This window comes from Hesperophylax consimilis, chromosome 8 (assembly GCF_061612785.1).
Source record: "Hesperophylax consimilis isolate HC1 chromosome 8, BYU_Hcon_1.0, whole genome shotgun sequence".
NCBI classification, from domain to species: domain Eukaryota; kingdom Metazoa; phylum Arthropoda; class Insecta; order Trichoptera; family Limnephilidae; genus Hesperophylax; species Hesperophylax consimilis.
This window is the reverse complement of record NC_142843.1, coordinates 32,616,633-32,637,945: the sequence shown is the minus strand read 5'-3', so window position 1 is coordinate 32,637,945 and position 21,313 is coordinate 32,616,633. Positions and strand designations below refer to the sequence as shown.

At 32.5% G+C, this 21,313-nt stretch overlaps 1 protein-coding gene across 1 annotated transcript; it reads left to right on the top strand.

Annotated features, from left to right (window-relative positions):
* The first annotated feature begins 217 nt into the window (after window positions 1-217).
* LOC149421902 (uncharacterized) lies at window positions 218-13,909 on the top strand. Its single transcript, XM_089634596.1, has 5 exons — window positions 218-235; window positions 6,824-6,970; window positions 7,059-7,218; window positions 9,854-9,998; window positions 13,323-13,909. Exons 4-5 carry the CDS (start codon window positions 9,858-9,860, stop codon window positions 13,464-13,466), a joined length of 285 nt encoding a protein of 94 aa, XP_089490722.1. The 5' UTR covers window positions 218-235; window positions 6,824-6,970; window positions 7,059-7,218; window positions 9,854-9,857; the 3' UTR covers window positions 13,467-13,909.
* The last annotated feature ends 7,404 nt before the right edge of the window (window positions 13,910-21,313 follow it).

Sequence of the window (21,313 nt, the reverse complement as noted above, 5' to 3'; positions counted from 1 at the left end):
ATTTTCATATTATAAAATGAAGGCCTCAGCACGGGCCTCAACGCAAAATAAATAAATGAGTAGATACCCAAACATTAATATTAGTGCCATTAATTGTTTTTTGTGTACCTTGCAATTTGTACTACTTCGTAAATACACACGAAGTATGAATAAATTGTAAATTTTCTCAATACATTTTTTTTTAATATCCTCATTAATTTATTATAAAGAATTACGAAACTAAGGCTTATAAATTGTAAGAATGCACAGATGTATTTTCTTCGTGATTAGTTATATTCATTATAGGAATTATATGACGTTAACTTTTTACGTAACTACGTGATGAAAAAAACTTATAATAATTATTCATAATCTCCTCGTTCATAGACGGCGCTAATTGAATGATTTTAGGCTAAATATTTTTTTCAAGCTACGGAATAAAAAGTTTTTTCTATACGGAATGTGAATATGAATAAAAAGTTTTCTCCGTATAACAACTAATTTATTTCAAGAATACAATGTTCTATCGGTGATTCAATCCAATGTTCTTTTTGTTTGCCTTTCGTGAAAAAAAAAAAAGTTTTTATGCCGACAAAACTATTTATCCACATTCATTTTCCCTGTGCACGGACGCAAACAAACAATAACTATTCATCCGAATATTCACAAGGATACCATGCAAAATGTTTTTTTCAAAAAATAGCTCAATTAGCGCCATCTATGAAAGAGCAAATTACCATTATTATATTTCTATTGGTATAATAAACTACATTCATACGTTAAAGCAGTGCTCCGCAACCTTTTCTCACATACGATACACCAAATTTCTTCCTAGAATTCCGCGGCACACCAAAAGCTAAAATATATAGATATTAAATTGATACACAAATTTTACAATAATTTATTGTTTTTTATTTGAAAAGTATACATACACCCATTCATACATATAAATATAACATATTTATTTTTACGCAATCTTAATAATTATTATAAAATAATAATAAATTAATGAGCGATTAATTGTTAAATTAACCTGCGCTTGTTTCAATGAACACAAAAGTTTTATATTCGGCTCGATTTTTAACAGCGCAACCCGAAGTTCTTGGTCAAGACCTTTTAAGCACGACCGCTTATCATTTTTAGTTAATACAAGCGTTGAAAAACTTTGCTCACATAAATATGTCGTTGAAAATGGAAGTAGTGTTAAGAATGCTTTGACGGAAATGTGAGGATATTCTTTTTTAACGTAAATCCAGAAAACATCTAATAGATCTTCGGAGAACTGAAGTTTTAATGTCATGTCATTATTTAAATCTGTAAATTCCACTCGAATTTGCAGAGGCAGCGCTTCCGTACAATTTATTGCATTGGTTGCAAAAGGATTTCGAATCCAATCGTATTGTTCCGTATTAATGGAATAAAAATACTGACCGAATTTCTGCTGAAGCATACTTAAATGTTGTTGGGCCAGATCCACAGTTAATTGTTTGTTTTCAATTGTACTATGGTTGATCCTTTGGTACATTTTCAAACATCCTTTTTGCAACTCTTTCTGCCAAAGTTCGTTATTAAGTTCACTCAAATGCTCGAATATATCAGCCATGTATGCAAGTTTGGCTATCAAGTAATTATCATCGATGTGCTGATATACAGTTTGGGCATATTTTGATTTAAAAGAAACTCACATACCTCGTGACGAAGCTCAAACAATCTAGCCAAAACTTTGCCTCGGGATAGCCAACGAATTTCAGTATAAAACAATAAGGATTCATATTCGGCTCCCATTTCTACACAGAGTATTCCAAAGATTCGCGAGTTTGGGGCTCTTGATTTAATTATGTTTACGATTTTAATGCATTCATTCATCGTGTTCAAAACTTCCTCCGGTAAATTTTTGACCATCAATGCTTCTCGATGTATGCAGCAGTGTGTAAATTGTAACGTTGGATTTTTTTGTTTTACACAAGAGACAAAACCCTTTTTACTATCCGTCATTGCCGCAGCGCCATCCGTGCAAACAGCAATGCAATTGCTCCATTTAATGTTATATATTTTGAAGAAATCATCGGTTACTTGAAAAAATTCTTCACCGGTAGTTCGCTCTGGAACCTCCTTAAACAATAACTAACCTACAAAATAAATAATGTTCTTTAATAAAGTCCTCGTCAACGAAAAGTACAATAGCTATCAACTGTGCTTTAGTTTTAATATCGGTTGTTTCGTTGATCTGAAGTGCAAATTTTTCAGCCAATAACAGTTTTCTAATATATTGTGAATACGTCTTTTAACAGTACCTGCAGACAATGAAAAATATTTTGTCATTGTGTATTAAATACAAAGTATATTGTAAAATGTCAAATACATTGAATTTGACCTCTCGGCTCACGGCACACCAGTGTGCCACGCACACCGGTTGCGGAGCACTGCGTTAAAGGATAGCTTGAAATTCAAGAAATGTTAAATACTTTCGAGTTGAATTTATAAATCTATGTATTATATATTATATACATTTCTCTCTCACTCTCTATCGATCTCTCTCTCTAACTCTCTCTCTCTCTCCTCGGCACACACTCTTCGCTTTATTCACTTTCACACATCGTCAGAATCATCTCTTACACACCCTTCTGTTATTCTGACTCTTGTCATGGTCGATCCTTACTCTCATTACTACCGGCCCAAACCACCTAATTGTCCCTTTCTCAATTTATTCATTACATCAGCTTCCGCTTACACCAGCGTTACATCATTTTTCTCGCAGGATCTTGCACGGTTTTACCACAGATACGCCTCAGGGGTCTCATTTCTATAGTATTCAGTGTACTTTCATCCTTCAGTTCTATATCTCACTTCCATACATCAGGGTAGGCACCAGCTCTCCGTTGTGAACTGTTAGCTTCGCTTATTTAGACATTTTTTGATAGCGCCAACGTTCAGTCGTTACAGCGTTCAGTCCTCCAGTATCTACCACGGTGCAATAAAATGAAATAAATGGCTGCCTTTTAATTTTACCTGTCAATCTTTTATTATGAGTTGAATCTTTGAATAAAGAAATTCGCATGCATTCCCTTTATTTGCCAATTTACGCAAGAACATATCAGTGCCAACTATTTGATATATTATGCAAGATTAGCTGAACAAGAGACTCGCTGCCTTACGACATTCTAACGGATTGAAATTATTTTTACACATATACAAGTTAGTATAATTATGCAGGAAAAAAATACGAAAATATTCCAAATTGTTGTTTTAATTTACTCGAAAATCAATAAGGGCATTGGTAATAAAAAAAAACAACATGTCATAAGGATTTTTAGTATAAGCATCTACATAAAGATATAACTCTGTTTGATGAATTTGATAATACCTTTGGAAGGCAAAACAACTGTATTTAACTCGTATATGACTCGGTCATAACTCATTGTATCTATGGTCATAAATTTCAACATTAACATTCCACGTTTCTTTTAAATTAAAAACTAGGATGCCTTCGCCAAACACAATATCTGTGGCATTTTTTGAACGGAAAATGATCCACTGAATTGGAGGAAAGCGCGGAAGGATTAATTTCGTTGACATTTAGGCTATGAACTTAGTGATGAAGACCCAGAGGTAAATCATCATTGGGTCGATTTGTCAAAAGGGGAACGTGAAGTGAACACGGATCTTGAATAGACCCATATTGTAGGAGGGAAGAAATGCAGTGTTCACACTATCAGAGACCGACAAATTATTCTGCAGACGAGCTGTCGATCAAAAGAAGTATAAACCGTGACCTGCATTGTGTGTTAATCAGTAGTTGCCTACTATTTTTGGATATCAACTAATTAGCTTTAAAAGATTCAATAGATCTAAGAATATCAGTTGAGTTACCATGTATTTTACGTCCTCTATTGTGTGTGACCAAGTTATAGAAATCTTGTACAAATAGATCTGATAAAAATCTTTTCTGCCCTATTTGTCCAATCGATAGTCAAGCCTATTTATCAATAAAGTTTAATTTAGAAGTAGCTTTTTTTAAAAATTAACCCTTCAGGCTATTAAATATATATGCCAAGGACGTTGAAAATTCCCGTGGAATTTCGCAATTTTTCCGAAGTATTTAAAATGTATATATAAATATATATCAATTTTTTTAACCTGTTTTAAAATCGGATACTATCTTAGAATCTACGAGTAGATAAAATTATCTTACTGGTTTTTGTAATTGAAATAGTAACATTTTTATATAAAACATGACATAACAAAACCGTAACTTCACTTTTTATCTCTTATAGAATATAAAAAATATAAATTATGTTAAAAGTTGCTGAGAGAAAACAATAATAATAAATCTGATCTTTTATTTAATAAAATATATTATTATGCAAATGGTTATTTCGATGGCCTAACGCACATATGTCTTAAGTGGAAATTGAAAATTCAATTTCTATGAGTACTTCAGATTATTTATAAGATGTAAAGCAACAAAATGAATGCGAATTTCCGCTTTTTATCCATTCTAGACGAAATAAGTCATGTAATTTTTCCAAGAAAAATCTATTTACAACTTGTAATCTTGATAAATGGTTTTCAAAACACGTTAATGATTTTTTACATGTGTGCGTCGATTTATTGAGCATATTTTCAGCCACACACGCATAAATACTACTTTTATGAATATCTTGATAAATTTGTGAATATCATATATCACAAAAACACACTTTTCAGATTTAAATTTACAATTCAATTTACGAAAGAACATTATTGTATGATTATATGACCAAAACGAACTAAAAATTGTTAATATAAATATATATTGAATTATAAAAAATATATTAGATTACCTGGAAATTTTATAGAAACTATGACCAAAAACGAATGTTTAGTACGAATATTTGAAACAAACTGCGAAGAAATTTTTTTTCTCTTCCTAACTGCGAAAAAATATGTCTCATATTATTGTGATAGAAAAAACAAAGATAAAAATCTTTTATAATGTATGGACCCCGGCCAATTTTTTCAAATGGTGTCTGTAATTGCAATTGATGTTTGTGGCTAGAAATATCCTTCCGAAACTTGAGGGATGAGTGTTGAAAATCCCATGTTTTGCAATCGTTGGTACCAATGCGTAAGCCGAAATTTTATTTTCATTGGCCTTCAACAGCCAACGGTGCATCGTTCATATTCCTATTCCTTCATCATAGCGACCATCAAATCTTCGATGATGGCAGAGGTTCCGATGGGTATTTCAAATAAAATCCCCCTTTAATATATGACACTATTAATATTTTCAAGAATCGATTATTTCCTATCGAGGCATTATAATATTTTTTTATTTCAATTACTTATTCATCTTATGATGATCGAGTCATCAATGTATGTTAAAAATATTAAACAATAGATATTCCATTATTAAGAATATATATATGTTTGTTGTAGGTAAATTAAACAAATGTATTTTTTGCTTAAAATTTTTCTGAAATTTTTTTAGAATAATTTATTTTATCTGGAAAGGTAAATAAATATAAATCAAAACAAAACATTTTTAGATGTAGCAAGTTTTAGAGTTCTGTGGTCATGAATTTTTCACTTATTTTTCACTATAAGTCATGTAAGCGTCTCATCTTTTGAGACTACAATGCTCCAAAGAACTCTAAAATGCAGAAAATTAAACTATTGCAAAATGCGTAATATCGTCATTCACAATTTATCAAGTGGCGTAGAAACATAAGTGAGGCCCCGAGGATATCTTATAAACCGCGATCCCACCTCTCCATCATAAATATAAAGAAAGCAAGAAATATTTCACTTGTGTTTTTTTTAATGTTTTAAATGGGTAGAAGTTTGTAAATTCGCTTGGCAATGATGGATATAATACAAATAATAATCTGTAAAACACTGTATTTATCAAAAATCATAATCAACGTCAATAGATCAGATAATATATATTTTAATGAATGGATTTGAATACGTTTTTTTTAGTTGTTTTTCTTCTTTAAAAGAAGGACAAATGTTCCCGGGTAATAAATAATATGGAAATATTTTAATACCTCCTACGGTGATATGATCAATGTTTACTTTGAGTGATTTCCATCTCAATTCTAATAAAAATATGTAGAGATGAATCGTCGTTGTTCAATCAATTTACAATAAAATCTGATTGCAACTGCACAAGATACTAGAATGGCAGCATTCGCTCCGAAGTTACGAGTGCTTTACATGAAATTATCAACTGCTTTTTTGTAGAATTAAAAATTCATCTTTCGAGTAGATGTAAGAAACCCTTCACTTTGCTACGCTACTGAATAACAGACATTATTATAGCAACCAAAATGGGTCATATTTTGTAAAGAGCTGAAGAGGCCTTGCGCCTAACAATATCAGTTATTATAAGACAATGGAGAAGTATAATTTCAAGATCGTTAGTTTGTTTGTGAATGGAGAGCCTTCTAGGCATATAGGAATATTAACACAACATATTCAGTTAATTATTTATTGTTTAAACGGTTATTTTTTATAACTCCATTTAAATTTTATTACATAATTTATGAAAATGTTTTTTTTTATACCATTTTGCTATGAACTTATGCGTGACAGCTGTTTTGCCTTCTGAGGGCTTTATCAAACCGTTTGATTCAATCAACGTAAAGTAAAAAAAAACACTATTCCAATTAAATTATATAATAACCTGCTTTTATTATTTTTTTCGTCAGTAATAAAACCTATTTCAATAATCCGTTTTGTTATTCAGGGCGCATTTCGTTCTATTTTAAATTTTAAATCTTCTCGCGTTTTCTGAATGTGCAGTTTGAATTTAAAATTCAAAATTTAAAATAAAATCTGACGTTTCACTTGACCCACCCAGTGGCCCGGCCTGACCGCAGCAGCGCGTGTACCTACCTACTGTGTGACACAAAACGAAATACACCGGAGAGAAAGTTGATCCAATGTGTGATGGTTATATCCAAGCAAGGATGAATTCACATCCAGTTACCTGGCAGTTCATCAAAAGGTGATAAAATATGTTTTAAACTTGTAGTCAAAGAGGTGCGATTTTTTATTTGTTTGTGGGATTTTGTTTGACATGTTGTATTTTTCAGGATGGTCTTCTAGTTGGACGGTACAGATACATGGTCATCATCATTTCTTCAGCTCTTGGAGTTGGTGTGTGTGAGGAGAGAGAGAGAGAGGGAGGGAGCCTATAAGAGATTAACAACATGGGGCGCCGCCATAGTGCCAAGTCTCAATCCTCCCACTAAGGTAAGTCCAACACATTTTACTCAACTTTTCATTTCAACGAAAGAAAATATATACTATGGTATTATAAATAATTATATGTGCAATTAGAAGCTTTTTGGGACAATAATTTCAGCTAGTGGCCTCGTAAATTGAGATTACTTAATTTTTTGTTGCTTATTTTAACATCTCTTTCTACCAAAATTTGACACCTTATTTCATTAAGAACTTTTTTTTACCGTAAGAAAAAAACATTGTTAAAGTTTTTTTAGCAGCTTCTAACGTCAAATAATGGCTTTTTATTAATTTTACGTGATTTTTGTTTAGCTTTTTGTGGAAAAGTGCTAATTCAAGGAAAGTATTTTTTGAAAACGGTTTAACTGAGTGATAATTGAACTGGAATTTCCAGTTTCCAATGCCTTCATAAAGTAAATCCTGTTTACTTTTTCATTACCGTTGCAAATTATTCTACTGTCAGGGAAAACTAATGATCTTCTGCAAACGTTGTGCTGATAAAGTTTACAGATTAATATGAGACCTGTATCATATCTTACCACCATAAGAAGATACCAACATGAAGAACATTTTATTGTCGAAGAATCATTTTTCTGAAAGCATTACAAATTTGAACTTCACTTTTACAAATTTAAATGTAATTTATTTTAAAGCGTACCGAGTTCTAACGTTTCATAAAAATAATAATTTTATTAACGAGTGTGGTAACCTTTCGCTGTGATGTAACTCTATAATAAAACATTTATTATTGTGGGAATAATAAAATAAACATGTCAGTGAACATCGAGTCAGATCATCGTAAAAGTGCATTGTGCAACACATTCCTCGTGATGCGGTTTAGGTTGGTGCATCGGATGAAAGTGCATGATGCACTTCGGAACTGCTTCTAGACTTTAATAACTTTGATGAATATTGCAAAGATCATATCAGAAAACAACTAAATACTTAGATAGACCCTAATTGTAATAAAATAAGAAATTAATTTCATTTGATGCATGTTTTCGGTCTCTTTTAAATTATGAATCCCATAATTTAAATAAAAAAGACCGGAAACAGGAAAATCAAAATAAAAAAAATTAGATGAAAGAAAATATTATTTTTATTTTATGTAATACAAAAAATACTTGAATTAATTGTTCCGGATGTCCCGTTTCCGGTCTTTTTAAAATTATTAATCCCAGAATTTAAACACAAAAATTATATAGCTTATAATATATTATGATGTTATAATCAATAAAGTAATAAGTGCGATCTCTGATGCAATAGTATTTTTTTACAGAAAACTTTCTTTTTCGACACGTGTTATGTTATGTTTGGTATAATATTCACCTATCTTTGTATGTCCTTAAAATAACACATTTTTAGTATTCTTCACTAATACAGATTAGCACAGCTCGGTTTGTTTTGATTTCAAAGTAGGCATAGCTCCATTGTCATGCCACGTAATGTGTGCTTACTTAATTGGTGTACCTACTTCGGTTCTGGCACAATTCGACTATTGGCCCGATTACATATTATTTGCAATTGATATTAAACGCTTTAGAATCAGATTTACACAAACAAATACTTGCAGGCGTCAACACGCGACTTAAATAATAGATAGATGTCTAAATCAAATGAACCAAATTTTATAATGTATTCGTTTGTCTGTAGATTGCAAGGCCGATGTAATCGTAAAGACAATTATAGAGGATGGGTGGAAAAAGGAGTGTCAGAAAGACAAGGCACGTCCAAGTTAATTACTTTCTTAAATCGGAATAACAGAAGAGTTCTATGGACCACATTTTGCGAATGTGGTTCGTTCACATTCAAGCAAGAAGTACCTATGTGCCAATAAAGAGTTTTGTCAGAGTTATGGCGTAGTTGTGACAGAGCTGTGACAAAATTGTGACAGAGTTTAAATATAAATAAGCTTGTTTCATATGGCAGGAGAATAATTTCGAAATCACATCGCAATGATACAAATACAATAACTCCACGGAACGCTGCATTTAAACCTCTCGTTTAGTAAATCATTTTTAGATTTATTTTATTTTAATATTATTTTATTAATAATTTACATAACAGAGAGAGAGTAAACATAAACAAATACAAAGAAAGAATAAATACAAACCGCCCAATAACGGTGTACAATAATATGAAAACAATAAGTATTTACAACAACCAAAAAAACAAAAGACAATAAAGTTTGAGTTAACCGAAGTCAAGTTATAACAGAAGATTCACGAAATATAGTAAAGTTCAGGGGCTATCGCTAAAAATGTCCGGAATCTGGTGGGAAAAACACTGGATGTTATATATAGTCGACACATTCGCATAAGATAGAGCTTGGGGAAAGATTAAGTTTAGTATAAGGTTTTTTGGAAAGGAATATGGAAAGTTTCGAGTTTTCTTAGTAAACGGTGATTAATATTGATTTTGATTTTGCCCAAGAGCAACCTGGTTTTTTATAATTTTTATAAGAAATTTTAATGGAATTTTTGTCACGACGTTCATTAAATGTTTCTTATTTGAACTATTGTAGGCGTTTAAGTTATTCAGCAGATATGATAAATAATATTAATTAAAAATAATAAAAATAATTTCCTGAAACTGCTTTCTTTCCAGACAGCCGAGACTTATGTGTATTTATTTCCTTTTCCAGAATCATGAAGTTCCTCGTGTGCCTGTTCGTCCTGGTGGCCGTGTGCACTGCCTACCCTCAGGGAGAGGGAGCCGCCTTCACAAATGAAGCTATCGCACAGGCGCAGAATACCTTCCTGATCCCCAAGGATGCTGAGATCCAAAACGTAAGACTTAAACACCAATTACTTGTAAATCTTACAACGATATGTTTCATAAATATTTGACATGCAAAACGTTTCAAAACCGCAGACGCAGGTTCAAAACTAACTATTTGTAATTATCTTTGTTAGTCTTTTCTGTATTGATATTATTATAACTTATATTGGAAATCTGTGAACACTCTCTAACGGTGAGCTCTCGCGAAATTTTAGCTTTTTCTTCTGGCGCATTTATTTTATGATTTTATGCTCGCAACGAAAGCCACTGTTTGTGAAACAACCTCGTAACAGTCAACAAATCAAACAAGATGGCTTATAGTATGTTAATTTTTAGTTTATATAAAATGTAATATTACAAAACTGAAATTGCGAAAGGTGTATTATGTCGTATGCATCATGAAAGGCAACCCTTCCTGTAAAGAAAACTTAATAGTGGTATCAACGAAATTTCAATAACTGTTTCCATTTTTATCACCAGATTGACGAAAAACGTCTCTTTTCCTATTCCTGCCGCAAAATACCAAACTCTACTAAAGGGTGTAGGCTCAAAAACAAGACAATAAATAAAAACCTCATTGTGTGTATTGGATGATAGATGATATTGTACCTTGGCTCCTTAGCTCCTTACCTCCTGACCGTTCCAATTTCGCCGCTGATGAGAAGTACGTTAGGCCATAGTAAGATCACATAAATGAGTAAGGTTAATCCATCAACCAATACAGCGACGATGGATTAACCAAGACCCTACGTATTTTAGTGACATCATTGAAGAGAGCGTTAATTTTTTGGGTAAACTATTCATAGAGCATCGATAGAAAACATGTGTATAATCCGTAACGTATTACCAATATGAAAAAATATATTTTTGTGATAGTAAATAGAACTTGTGTCTGTATTATTTGCAAATGAAAGAAAAACCTGACTACCAGCACGTTCCGTCACTTTTACTATTTACTCAATGTAAACAACATGTCGCTATGTTATATTTCGTGTTAACATTATAATGGTAAACTTTGACACCGAATCTGCAATGTAAATTTTGACCAATTAAAATAAATATTCACGTAACTGTCTAAGCTGTGAATCGTAAAAGAAATATTACAAACTTATTATATTGTCAGAATCGATAACGTTGTGAACTGTATTTCTCAATGATCGGAAATGAGCTGCTTGTTAATATTCATAGAGTTTCGGATTTCGCAATCATACATTCGATATGAAAATGTATTCAGATATGGGATTGTAAGTTGAATTATTGCAATCTTAATATCGTGTAAGGATGTGTAGAATGTTACGTGTTGCATTGTTGTTAGGCTTGGTGAAAGAACTATATTAAAGATAATTGGAGCACTATTGTGAATGGTACACTGTGGAAGCCTCAGGCAGTATTGTGTTGAGTTGTTGAATTGAATAATAACAACGTCACTGACAGATGAAGGTGTAAGAATGCCCAACAGAGAAAGCATATCTGGTTTTATCAGATGTCGTGCAAATTATTGGTTATCGCGTATGCCGGATGGCACAAATTAAAGATTTCTAACCATTTTCTAAAATATGCCTCTTTCGTAAAATCTCTCTTTTAAATTGAACACTCTGCAATCTTTACACATTTTCACTCAAAGGTTTATTCTTCAATGACAATTTAAAAGTTTTACAATTTAAGCTTTCACGCGGTGCTTAAAATTTCTTTATAGATAGTACATCTGTAATATTAACACAATTCGTTGTCTTTTTATATGAAACACCAATTTTATTACAAAAAATATGTGTACCTACACCAAATTTATGGTCGAAAAATGCTTTCTGAAGTATGAAATTACAACTTTTTGCTAACCCCTTGGGCAATTTTGGGACATATACTTCACAGACGACAAACACCCGTATAGTATTTTTGGGAGATCTATCTCCTAGCCTGAGACAGTCTCATAAAAGTTATGCTATCTCATTTTGTATTAGAGTGAGATATATGATACAGTGTTAGATAGAGAAAATTTACGATAGACGATACCGAAATTTTTTTAAATAATTCTATGAAACGCAAACAATTTAATAAATACGAACTTGTTGGATTCATGATAACTGTTTGTCTGTAACTCTAGAACGCGGATTTGCTTTGTTAAATTAATGTGCCATTTTTAACAATTGGAACTGTTCCTTTGAACAAATTCAGGCAAGCGGTAAAGTACCTACCTATAATACTTTTTTCACAGAAAATTATTTTAGTTAACATTTTAAAATTTGTCGAGAATTCAGACTATCCGTGATACACTAGTTAATTAGTTAGTATTATGTGTAAGTAGTATTATGCATAAAATTTATATAGATTCTGCGCCAGTATTATGCACAGATTTTCTATTTGGGAGGCGGATATGGATACTGCCGCCACGGGAACAATTTATTGGATAACCTAACACCCCTGCCATAGGTCACATCAAGTGTATCGCTATGTTTGGTGACTTAGCAGGGGTGCCCTTGTTCATGGGGTGAAGGTTGTCTAGGCCTTGGCGGTGGATGCGTTTGCCCACCTACTGCGTGGATCGGGAGAGACTGGTAGAGGGAGACCTTTTGACCTCTTCATCCGGACTTTCTCTCGACCCATCGCTTTCATAGGAGGGATGGATTCATACGTCCGGCACATCCGGACACATTGACCCCCAGATTGCTACCCACCCCTCATATCTTTTTCCTTCCCAGAACTTTATATCCTTCCTTTCCCCCAAAAAAGACCCTTCACACAGCATCCCCAAAGATGATATAGTAGCCTATAAAACGTATCGGCCTCCTGTGTAGAGCTAATATAAAAAAAAATATAAATAGATGCTTAGCTAATTTGTATATTTCTTCCGAACCTCACGACATGCCCATATGTTATTAGAGTAATTGGGCATAATGGAGGGCTATATATATAAATCAATGGTGCTAGTACTCGAGTAATAATTGTCAATGTCAAGTGCCAATTACTTAATCTTCAAGTACTTACACATTTTGACTTTGAGGAAATTTCAACTAGTCTGATGTGTGCCAATTACACTGGGTAAACATATTCTCAGAATACTTAGAAATAAAGATTTCTTAAACGATTAAATATAATTTGGGACAAGGTTAAAAGGCTTTTTTAATTTATCAAGATACTTATTGACATCAGTGTGTGAAAGAGAATAAATTACCATTTCTTCAATTCCGCAATACGACTTTTTAACGATGCCACCTGTTGGTTGATGCACCATGATGTAATAAAAATATATGCCAGTAGCTACGTAAATGTTGCTTAAATAATGATTTTTCTTTTTTACAAATTTATTCTAATTATGCATCATTTCTTTATTTTAGGTTCAGGAGGGAATCCAGCTTTCTGCCTTTGAATCTATTCCCGGAAACCAACGTATCGACCTCTTCGCCATCTTGGGAGACCAGGTACCTAAGGAAGTCATCAACAACCTCCAGTCACAGATCGACCAGGTTGGACGCAACTGAACACAACGAAAGAAGATTAACTCAAACTGTACAATGTGAAAGACAGTTATTCCACAAGCCTGAAAAAAAAATTAAACTAGATAGATGATTAACAATCAGCCAACGTTTCTATATTATGTAACGTGATAAAGCAAACTGGTAAATGAACAAACAATACTGTAAAAATATATTTCACGTTGTTTCTTTCACTAACAGTATAATAAAACCTGCTTAGATTTAATAGTTTTGATACCAGAAGACAAATTGTTGGTATTATGTTGTACATTTTGAGTGTTTTAGTATAAAAGACGAGTGCCTAATTTTATTTTTGTACCCTATTTTAAGTCTTCTTTTCGGGGTTATGAATGGCTTTCAAATAAAAATTTCGTGATACTTCCACTAAAAAGTGCCAACGAGACACACGAAGCAAACAGCATTTAAAACCTTACCTTATTCTTTGTAAATAGATTCTTCTATCTTCTTTGTGTTACTTTTTTAACACGTATAAACTTTATAAATGGATTATTTTGTTTTATTTACACCAGTTGTGAGTATTTCTTTTACCTTTCCTCACTAATAATGTTACACGAAGTTTCTACTCTTGGGATTTATGGTCAAGAAAACAAATAAATGTCACATAATATGGACGTTTACAATGAAGAAGATTGTGTATTAATTCCGTCAACTAGTCAATAACTGATTTCGAGAAGATCACATTTTAAAGGATTACATCACAAAAGATGGTTTTCGGATGTATGTCGAGTACGTAATTATAAAATGTTTTTGGATGTATGTCGAGTACGTAATTATAAAAATGTAATCATAGTCTTACAACACGATTAATCCCAGAGTTCATCATAATTATATAAACTTGTTGTAGATATGTGATTCTGGAAAAAACATAATCACTTGAATTCTTAAAGTCACGAGTATATAAAGGTATCAACGTGAAGCACAAAGTCATTAATTAGTAGTTGACAAAACAAAAAGTATCTTTATTCAAGAGTTATCTGTTGGTACGATTTATGAGTTGGGTGAAAGTGGTTTCCTTCAACTTCGGCCGTCGAACCAAGCTTCTTCATTATAATATATGTGTATGAACCGGTTAGTTGCTAAACTATCCGTCTATCGAAGGAAAATATTCTGTCGGTCGTTACAACTGGAATGAACTTAGAGATCTGGAGAAACGAGAACAAAGAGATCTTCTCTTTTGAACCGAAACAGAAGATTAAGGAGGAAAGCGAAAGGCATCGTCGTACTAGTTCATAAATTAAACATTATTTTAAACGAAACAAACCTGTGAAAGAAACTTGTCAGAGCTCATTTATACAAAAGAGATATTCTCTATTACACTATGATTGGTTACAATGCACAGTAATTAAAATAATTGGTGGCAAAGAAGCAAACAGGTATCGGGCATGCTGCACTAATATTTAAGTTCGCAGAACCCATTTCTGTTGGCAGTGCGCAGTAATCAAGTGAGATGTTTCAGAACACCCGATGCTTTGTATCTTAAATTGAAGATCAAAAAATATTGGGGTGTCTCCAAAGCGAAGGTGCTGCGGACTTAATATAAACACAAATACCACCCTACACGAAGAAGTCACCATTCAACTCGTTTACCCGTCGCAGGTTTAGTATTTTGACTAACAATAATCAGATTCTAAACTTGAATACACTTTTGATTCAAGTTCAATATTTAAATTTAGCACATTATTATACAATTTAATATTAGGAGCTTTTTTGTAGAAGAAAAAACTTGTATAATTAGCCATTAATTATAATTTGCGATTTGTAGCTAGTTGAACCTGTGTAGACTTTTATCGATTTCATGCTTTCCGCTGCCACGTGTCTCTAAGTAGCTTATCTCGTCGATCCAGAGAATCAATTTCAGAGTAGTCTTAATTCGACCTTGAGCCTTCTTGGCTCCTATTAGACGGGGTTAGATGCAGAGATGTACTTTATTTCAAATAAATCCATTTCAAATAGAAATGCAAAATGCAAAATGGGTATTTTCCATTTTGCATTTTAAATGCTTTTCTAAAAACCATTTTGCATTTTAAATGCTTTTCTCAATGCATTTCCATTTTAAATGCTTTTTTGTAACATTCTTCCTACTATCTCCACTCATCTTTTTTTCATAAGCCCCAAATATCAGTCGGTCGTCAACCTCGCTATGAGAGAAAATTTACATTTGTCAAGTTGCTCCCTGGTAGAAGCCCTGGCAATTGAGTGATACCATTACAAAAAATACTGATTCAAAAACTGAACATGGGGCAATGACGCTGTAATATTAAATGTAAGATAGCAGTTTCTATGTTTTTACATTGGCAACATTTGTCCCGCGCAAATTTTTTGTGGTTCATAATCCGTAGTCGTGGCATTTTTTGATTTACCATCATGTAATATGTTTGTTCTACATTGATGTCCATTATTAAATGACAAAACTGTTTGATTGACCTGAGAAACCATTTTGCATTTTCAATGCATTTTGAAAATAGGTATTTTGCATTTTGCATTTGAAATGCTTTTCTAAAAACCATTTTGCATTTTCAAATGGAAAAGTTTTGACCCATTTCCATTTTGCATTTCAAATGGTTTTGGGTACCCATTTTGCACATCTATGGTTAGATGCCATCATAAGATAATATTTGTCAATCTTGCTAGCAAAGCGCAGTTGAGTAGGAATCTTAAATCTCACCAAATTGCGTTCATTGTGGTAATGATCTATTATTTTAATACTTTCTTTATAACCCATTGCCCGTTGCCATTTAGTTTTTTGGCGTATTCAATTATATCTTTTACATTTGTTTGCTTCCATTCGTTCCTTTTCCAATCTCTTCTGGTTTTGCCTAATTTGCCTATTTTTATCTTACGTTTCTATTGCATTACTTTCGATTTTTTTATCTTTTTGCGTTAGGTTTTCAAATATAATAACTCAAATTATTAAAATTTGACAATGGGCATCACTTTTTCCAACGCCATAAATACGCTGAGAATACTGATACATAGTAACAAAACCCAAAATAGAAAGTTCTCATATGTAAACATTTCATCATCAAGCCATTTTGTTAGCAGACTAAGACCTAGAATAAGAAAGGTAATGGCATTAATCATTTTTAAGTATATCTATTTGAACTTCGATTTTGTTTTTTTGATTGAAAATAAATTAATTGATGAATGATAAGTGGAAATTAACTTCAACGGTTGGAAGTAGAAACCACTTCCCGAGCTGAAAATCGGCAGATAAACTCGTTGTCGACAAAAATGCATTCTATTAACTTTTAATGTTACCCACGCACATACACGTGCACACACACGCAATTCTCTGAAATTGGATGACGAAGTAAATCTCTGCACCATCCAATTAGGATTTGGCTTGTGATAGCGGTGTTCACTCATTTTTGTCAGTCCCTGGGGAGGAAGGTACAATCCTCAGTCAAACCAAAATGTTTTTAAATAAATCTTAACAAATATATCTTGTGAAAAAAACTTTGTTTTTTACAGGTTGATTTTTTGTCTCTCAATTTGTTTAGAATAATCCTCTCTTTTTCAGAAATTATTAATATGTTAACCATTAAAAAATTAATATAAGAAATGTAATTACGTGTTCCGATTATAAAATATCAGAAAGTAAAAGTAAAATCCTCAATTACGAAATTTTCATATCTTTCAAAACACACTTTTCACACAAAAATAACAATATTATATAATACGATATGTTATACTGGAACCAACTGATTTTTTGTTGAATTTTAATAGTATGTCATTGACAGAATTACTTTGGGTATATTTGTCACATACAAATAAATCAGGCAGATTTATTTGTATGTTAGTTCTTTCATTGCAAATTGTGAGAAACGTGATAGCAATGTCAATCGCCTGAGATTGTATCCGAACTAATGATGTACGTCATGTTGTAATGTTACTGCCTCAAAATTGCATGGTAATGATCGTATTACGTTATGTGTCGGTGAGGTCTTGTAGAGAAGGTACGGTCTGTACCAAGAAAGGGAACACACAAATAAGTGATCGTGTGAAATGTGCACTTATATCTCTGTGACTAATATGAACAGGTATCATGAAATCAAACACAAAAAAATGTGGCGGTCATCATATCCATTTCAATACTCCGATTTGAAAAAAAAATCATAAATAACTATCTAACCACCGCGCCGTTTTCTCGCAGGGGTAGGCAGAGATGTCTGACCGCCAAACAACTCTTTCTTGGAACACACTTTTTGCCTCATTCACATTCATACATTGTCACATATTATTCTCTTCCCGTCTTCTGCTAACATTCACATTTACGTCATATATTCTCCTTATAATCCTTTTTCATCCTTGCTCATTCGCTCTACATGCCCAAACCATAAAACCATCCACGTTTCTCATACGATAATACTTGGTTTTACCCCACATACGCCTAGGGATCTCATTTCTACAGAACTCAATCTACTTTAATCCTCTCTATGCAGTTCCATTCTCACTTCCATACATTAGTCTAGGTACTAGCACTCCATTGCGAACTGGCAGCTTCGCTTCTTTTTGGACAATTTTGCTAGCGCCAACTGCGTTCAGCATTTACCCTTATTTCAATATCTCTGTCAGCTTTCCTATCTTTCGTAAGCATACTTCCTAAATACACAAATGCATCCACCTGTTCCAAGTATTCCTCATTCACAACTATATCGCACACTGTTTTCGTACTCTCTCTTTCGAACACCATGACTTTAGACTTACTTGCAGTCATCATTAACTCATACTTCATATAAAATTCGTTCATCCTAGAGACGACTATTTGTCGGACAGCGTCAAAAATGATCAGAGTAAGGCACCTCCTGACTAATAATGTTAATAAAAATAAAAACTATCCAGAAAAAACGTCACGGCCCATAAATATGCAACTGCTTGAAACGCTCAACTTTGCAGGTTCTAGTAACAATTCCCTCGGGGCCCCTGTGCAGAGTTGACATTTAAAAAAAAAACGAACAAGGAACAAACAAACAATTTTTTTGTGTTCAATAAATCTACAGAAGCTGTGCACTTAAATGCATGGATAGGTTTATACAGTTGTAATAAAATTTAAAATGTTCTGGATAAATAGTATCTTATTACTTATTACTGTCATTAATGGAGGTCAGTTTTAAGCCCCCAAATACCCAATTTCTACCAATTTATAACAAATTTCTAGTATCTTTATGTTTTTCAGAGCCAAAAAAAAATTTTTTTTAGTTAATATCCATACACTTGTTATGCCGAAACGTTAATTATATGAAATTCCCTCGATAGAAAAAAATCGTAAAGTAAGCTCCGAAAATTTCGATCTGTTATTTAATATGTTATAGGCATAAAAATAATCACAGTGTATCTTTAAATGCAACTAAACATTTGTCGAGATTTTGCTCTGTTTCAAATGAGTTGTGTTTTATTAAATATTTTCACAATTTTCGCTTAATTATTCTCGTTTTTTTAATATTAGCGCGCTCCCTCTAACATTCGTATTTACATATCTCCCTTTCAAACCAACTTTGAACGCTTACTACGGGGCCTTAAGCATACTGGCGCAACAAAGACAATAATTCTTTATTTTATCGCTTGGAACATTGTCCGGCATGGAAATTCGTGCCTTAACTGAAAAATGTTGGAAAAATATGTAACCTTCGGCACATAAAATATTATTTTACAAATATTGGCTGAAAAATAATCTGTTATAATTATTTTTAAAAAAAGCAAACAAGCAATATTTTTCATAGAAAGTTTATCATAAAATTTGGGCGATTCTACACTTCTTGCTATCAATAATTTGTCGATCTATGAAACAAGATAGGTATTATTATTATTAAATGGTGGTGGTGGTTTGAATCTTGGCTAATATTCAAACCACCATTATTACCGTCACGTTTTCTCTACTCTTGCTTCGAGGAAAGCAGAAATCTACTTTTTAAAATGGCCGATAGAGAGCTGTTTATAATGAGAAAAAAATTGATGAAGCTAGTATTATCACATTATTACAGTACTTTTAAAATAAACTTGTAGGTAGGTCTCAAGGCAAATTTTTCGTACCTAACATATAAGACTATAACATAAAATAAATCTGTTTTACTAAGACAGTATTTCACTAAAGCTAAGCTATCGATAAGCGTCGATAACGTATAATTTCAATTTCAATAAAACTCGATAACAATATACTCCAAAAGTCCGTTTACTATTCGTTACTCGAACTTGAGTTTATGAACAGGATCCGTTAAAAAAGTTTTATTTCATCACTCTCCGTGACTTTATATAACTTTATAAAGATGTGATGAATTATCATTTTGATGATTTATCCGGTCACCTTTATAGAGGAGATGGTGCAATACCCCCTGTTATGAACTAGGCTATTAATAATTATTGAACATTGTGCCTTTCTACGAAATTATCATCAACATTATTAGATCTGGAGAAAAGTAGAACTAATTTATTCGAGGTAAATTAACATAAATTTGAAGTCTATGAAATCTATTTGAATTTCACTTTTGTTTTCGGATTAATACGTTAATTTACGAAATAATTGTCGATTGGTAATTGGCGAGGTTGTTAGGGCTGTCGACTTCAGTACCTGGGTAGGAAAGTTTATTCCTGACCGATTAAAAAAAAATTAAAAGTAATTTTTAAATTGAAATAAAACTTTATACCCACGGGTTGATATTTTTAGAAACTGATTTTCTTGAAAAATATAAAAATTAATAATAATTACCCAAGAATTAGGAATATCTCAAGCTCGTAATAAAAATATAGACCAAAGATTATGGAATATGGCAAGCTCCTGATAAAAATATCGACACAAGAATATGGAATATGTCGAGCTCGAGATAAAAATATAGACAAAAGAATATGGAATATGTCGAGCTCGTGATAAAAATATAGACCAAAGAATATGGAATATGGCCAGCTCGTGATAAAAATATAGACAAAAGAATATGGAATATGTCGAGCTCGTGATAAAAATATAGACCAAAGAATATGGAATATGGCCAGCTTGTGATAAAAATATAGACCAAAGAATATCGAATATGACAAGCTCGTGATAAAAATTCCATTGCAATCTGAATCTAGAAACTCCGGACACAAAAAAGTGATCATATTTAAAAACGGTCACCGTTACAGAGAATTTGTTGGACACTGATACATTTATAGCTATAGTTAAGATTAAGGAAAAATCAGCACATTAATTTAATCGACTTTTACATACCGTTCTACCAACACAACATTTCCTTCATCAAGTAGCTCGCGTAGATAAATCCGCGAATAGTTGAGTGTAGTTTAGAAAAAGTTAAATTCCACTTCCACGGTATGTATTGAATTGAATAACTAAAAAGCTGTCGAACGCCTCCAGATCTGTTATTCGCTCATAATCAATTATTGAAGTAATTAAATAGCTGCCATGCTACAATTCCGCTGTTTCTTATGTCACAGAAGGCCAGTTTTAAAATGAAAGATTCCAAGTTGTGAATTTCCTTGATCCTGTTTTAACTAGACCGTTTGGAATTTCATCCATTCGTAAATTTGTTTGTGTGTTCCATTTCCTTTTTCTAAAATCTGCTGCATCCACTTTATTATTCAATCAAGCCTTACTTTGACTAGGTGGCTAATTTTGACCATGGTTCAATAAAAAATTTTCAAATGTAAAATCGTTGTTTTTTTTTTACTTTCTTATTAGCATTTTTTTTAATATTATGGTACTTAGTAGTGCCTGAATAGAGTTATTGATCAAGTAATTTAGATTTTATTATTGTGACAGCTGTTTCAACGTTCATCTGCCATCTGTCTACCATCATTATAAAAAGTGCAAATAAATCTCTTATCATTAAAAAGGGGAAAAGATT

Bases quoted from the DNA above. Each gene is read 5' to 3' on its own strand.
- LOC149421902 (XM_089634596.1), top strand. From the start codon at position 9,858: ATGAAGTTCCTCGTGTGCCTGTTCGTCCTGGTGGCCGTGTGCACTGCC. The intron at 9,999-13,322 runs GTAAGACTTAAA...TCTTTATTTTAG, and splicing joins AGGATGCTGAGATCCAAAAC to GTTCAGGAGGGAATCCAGCT.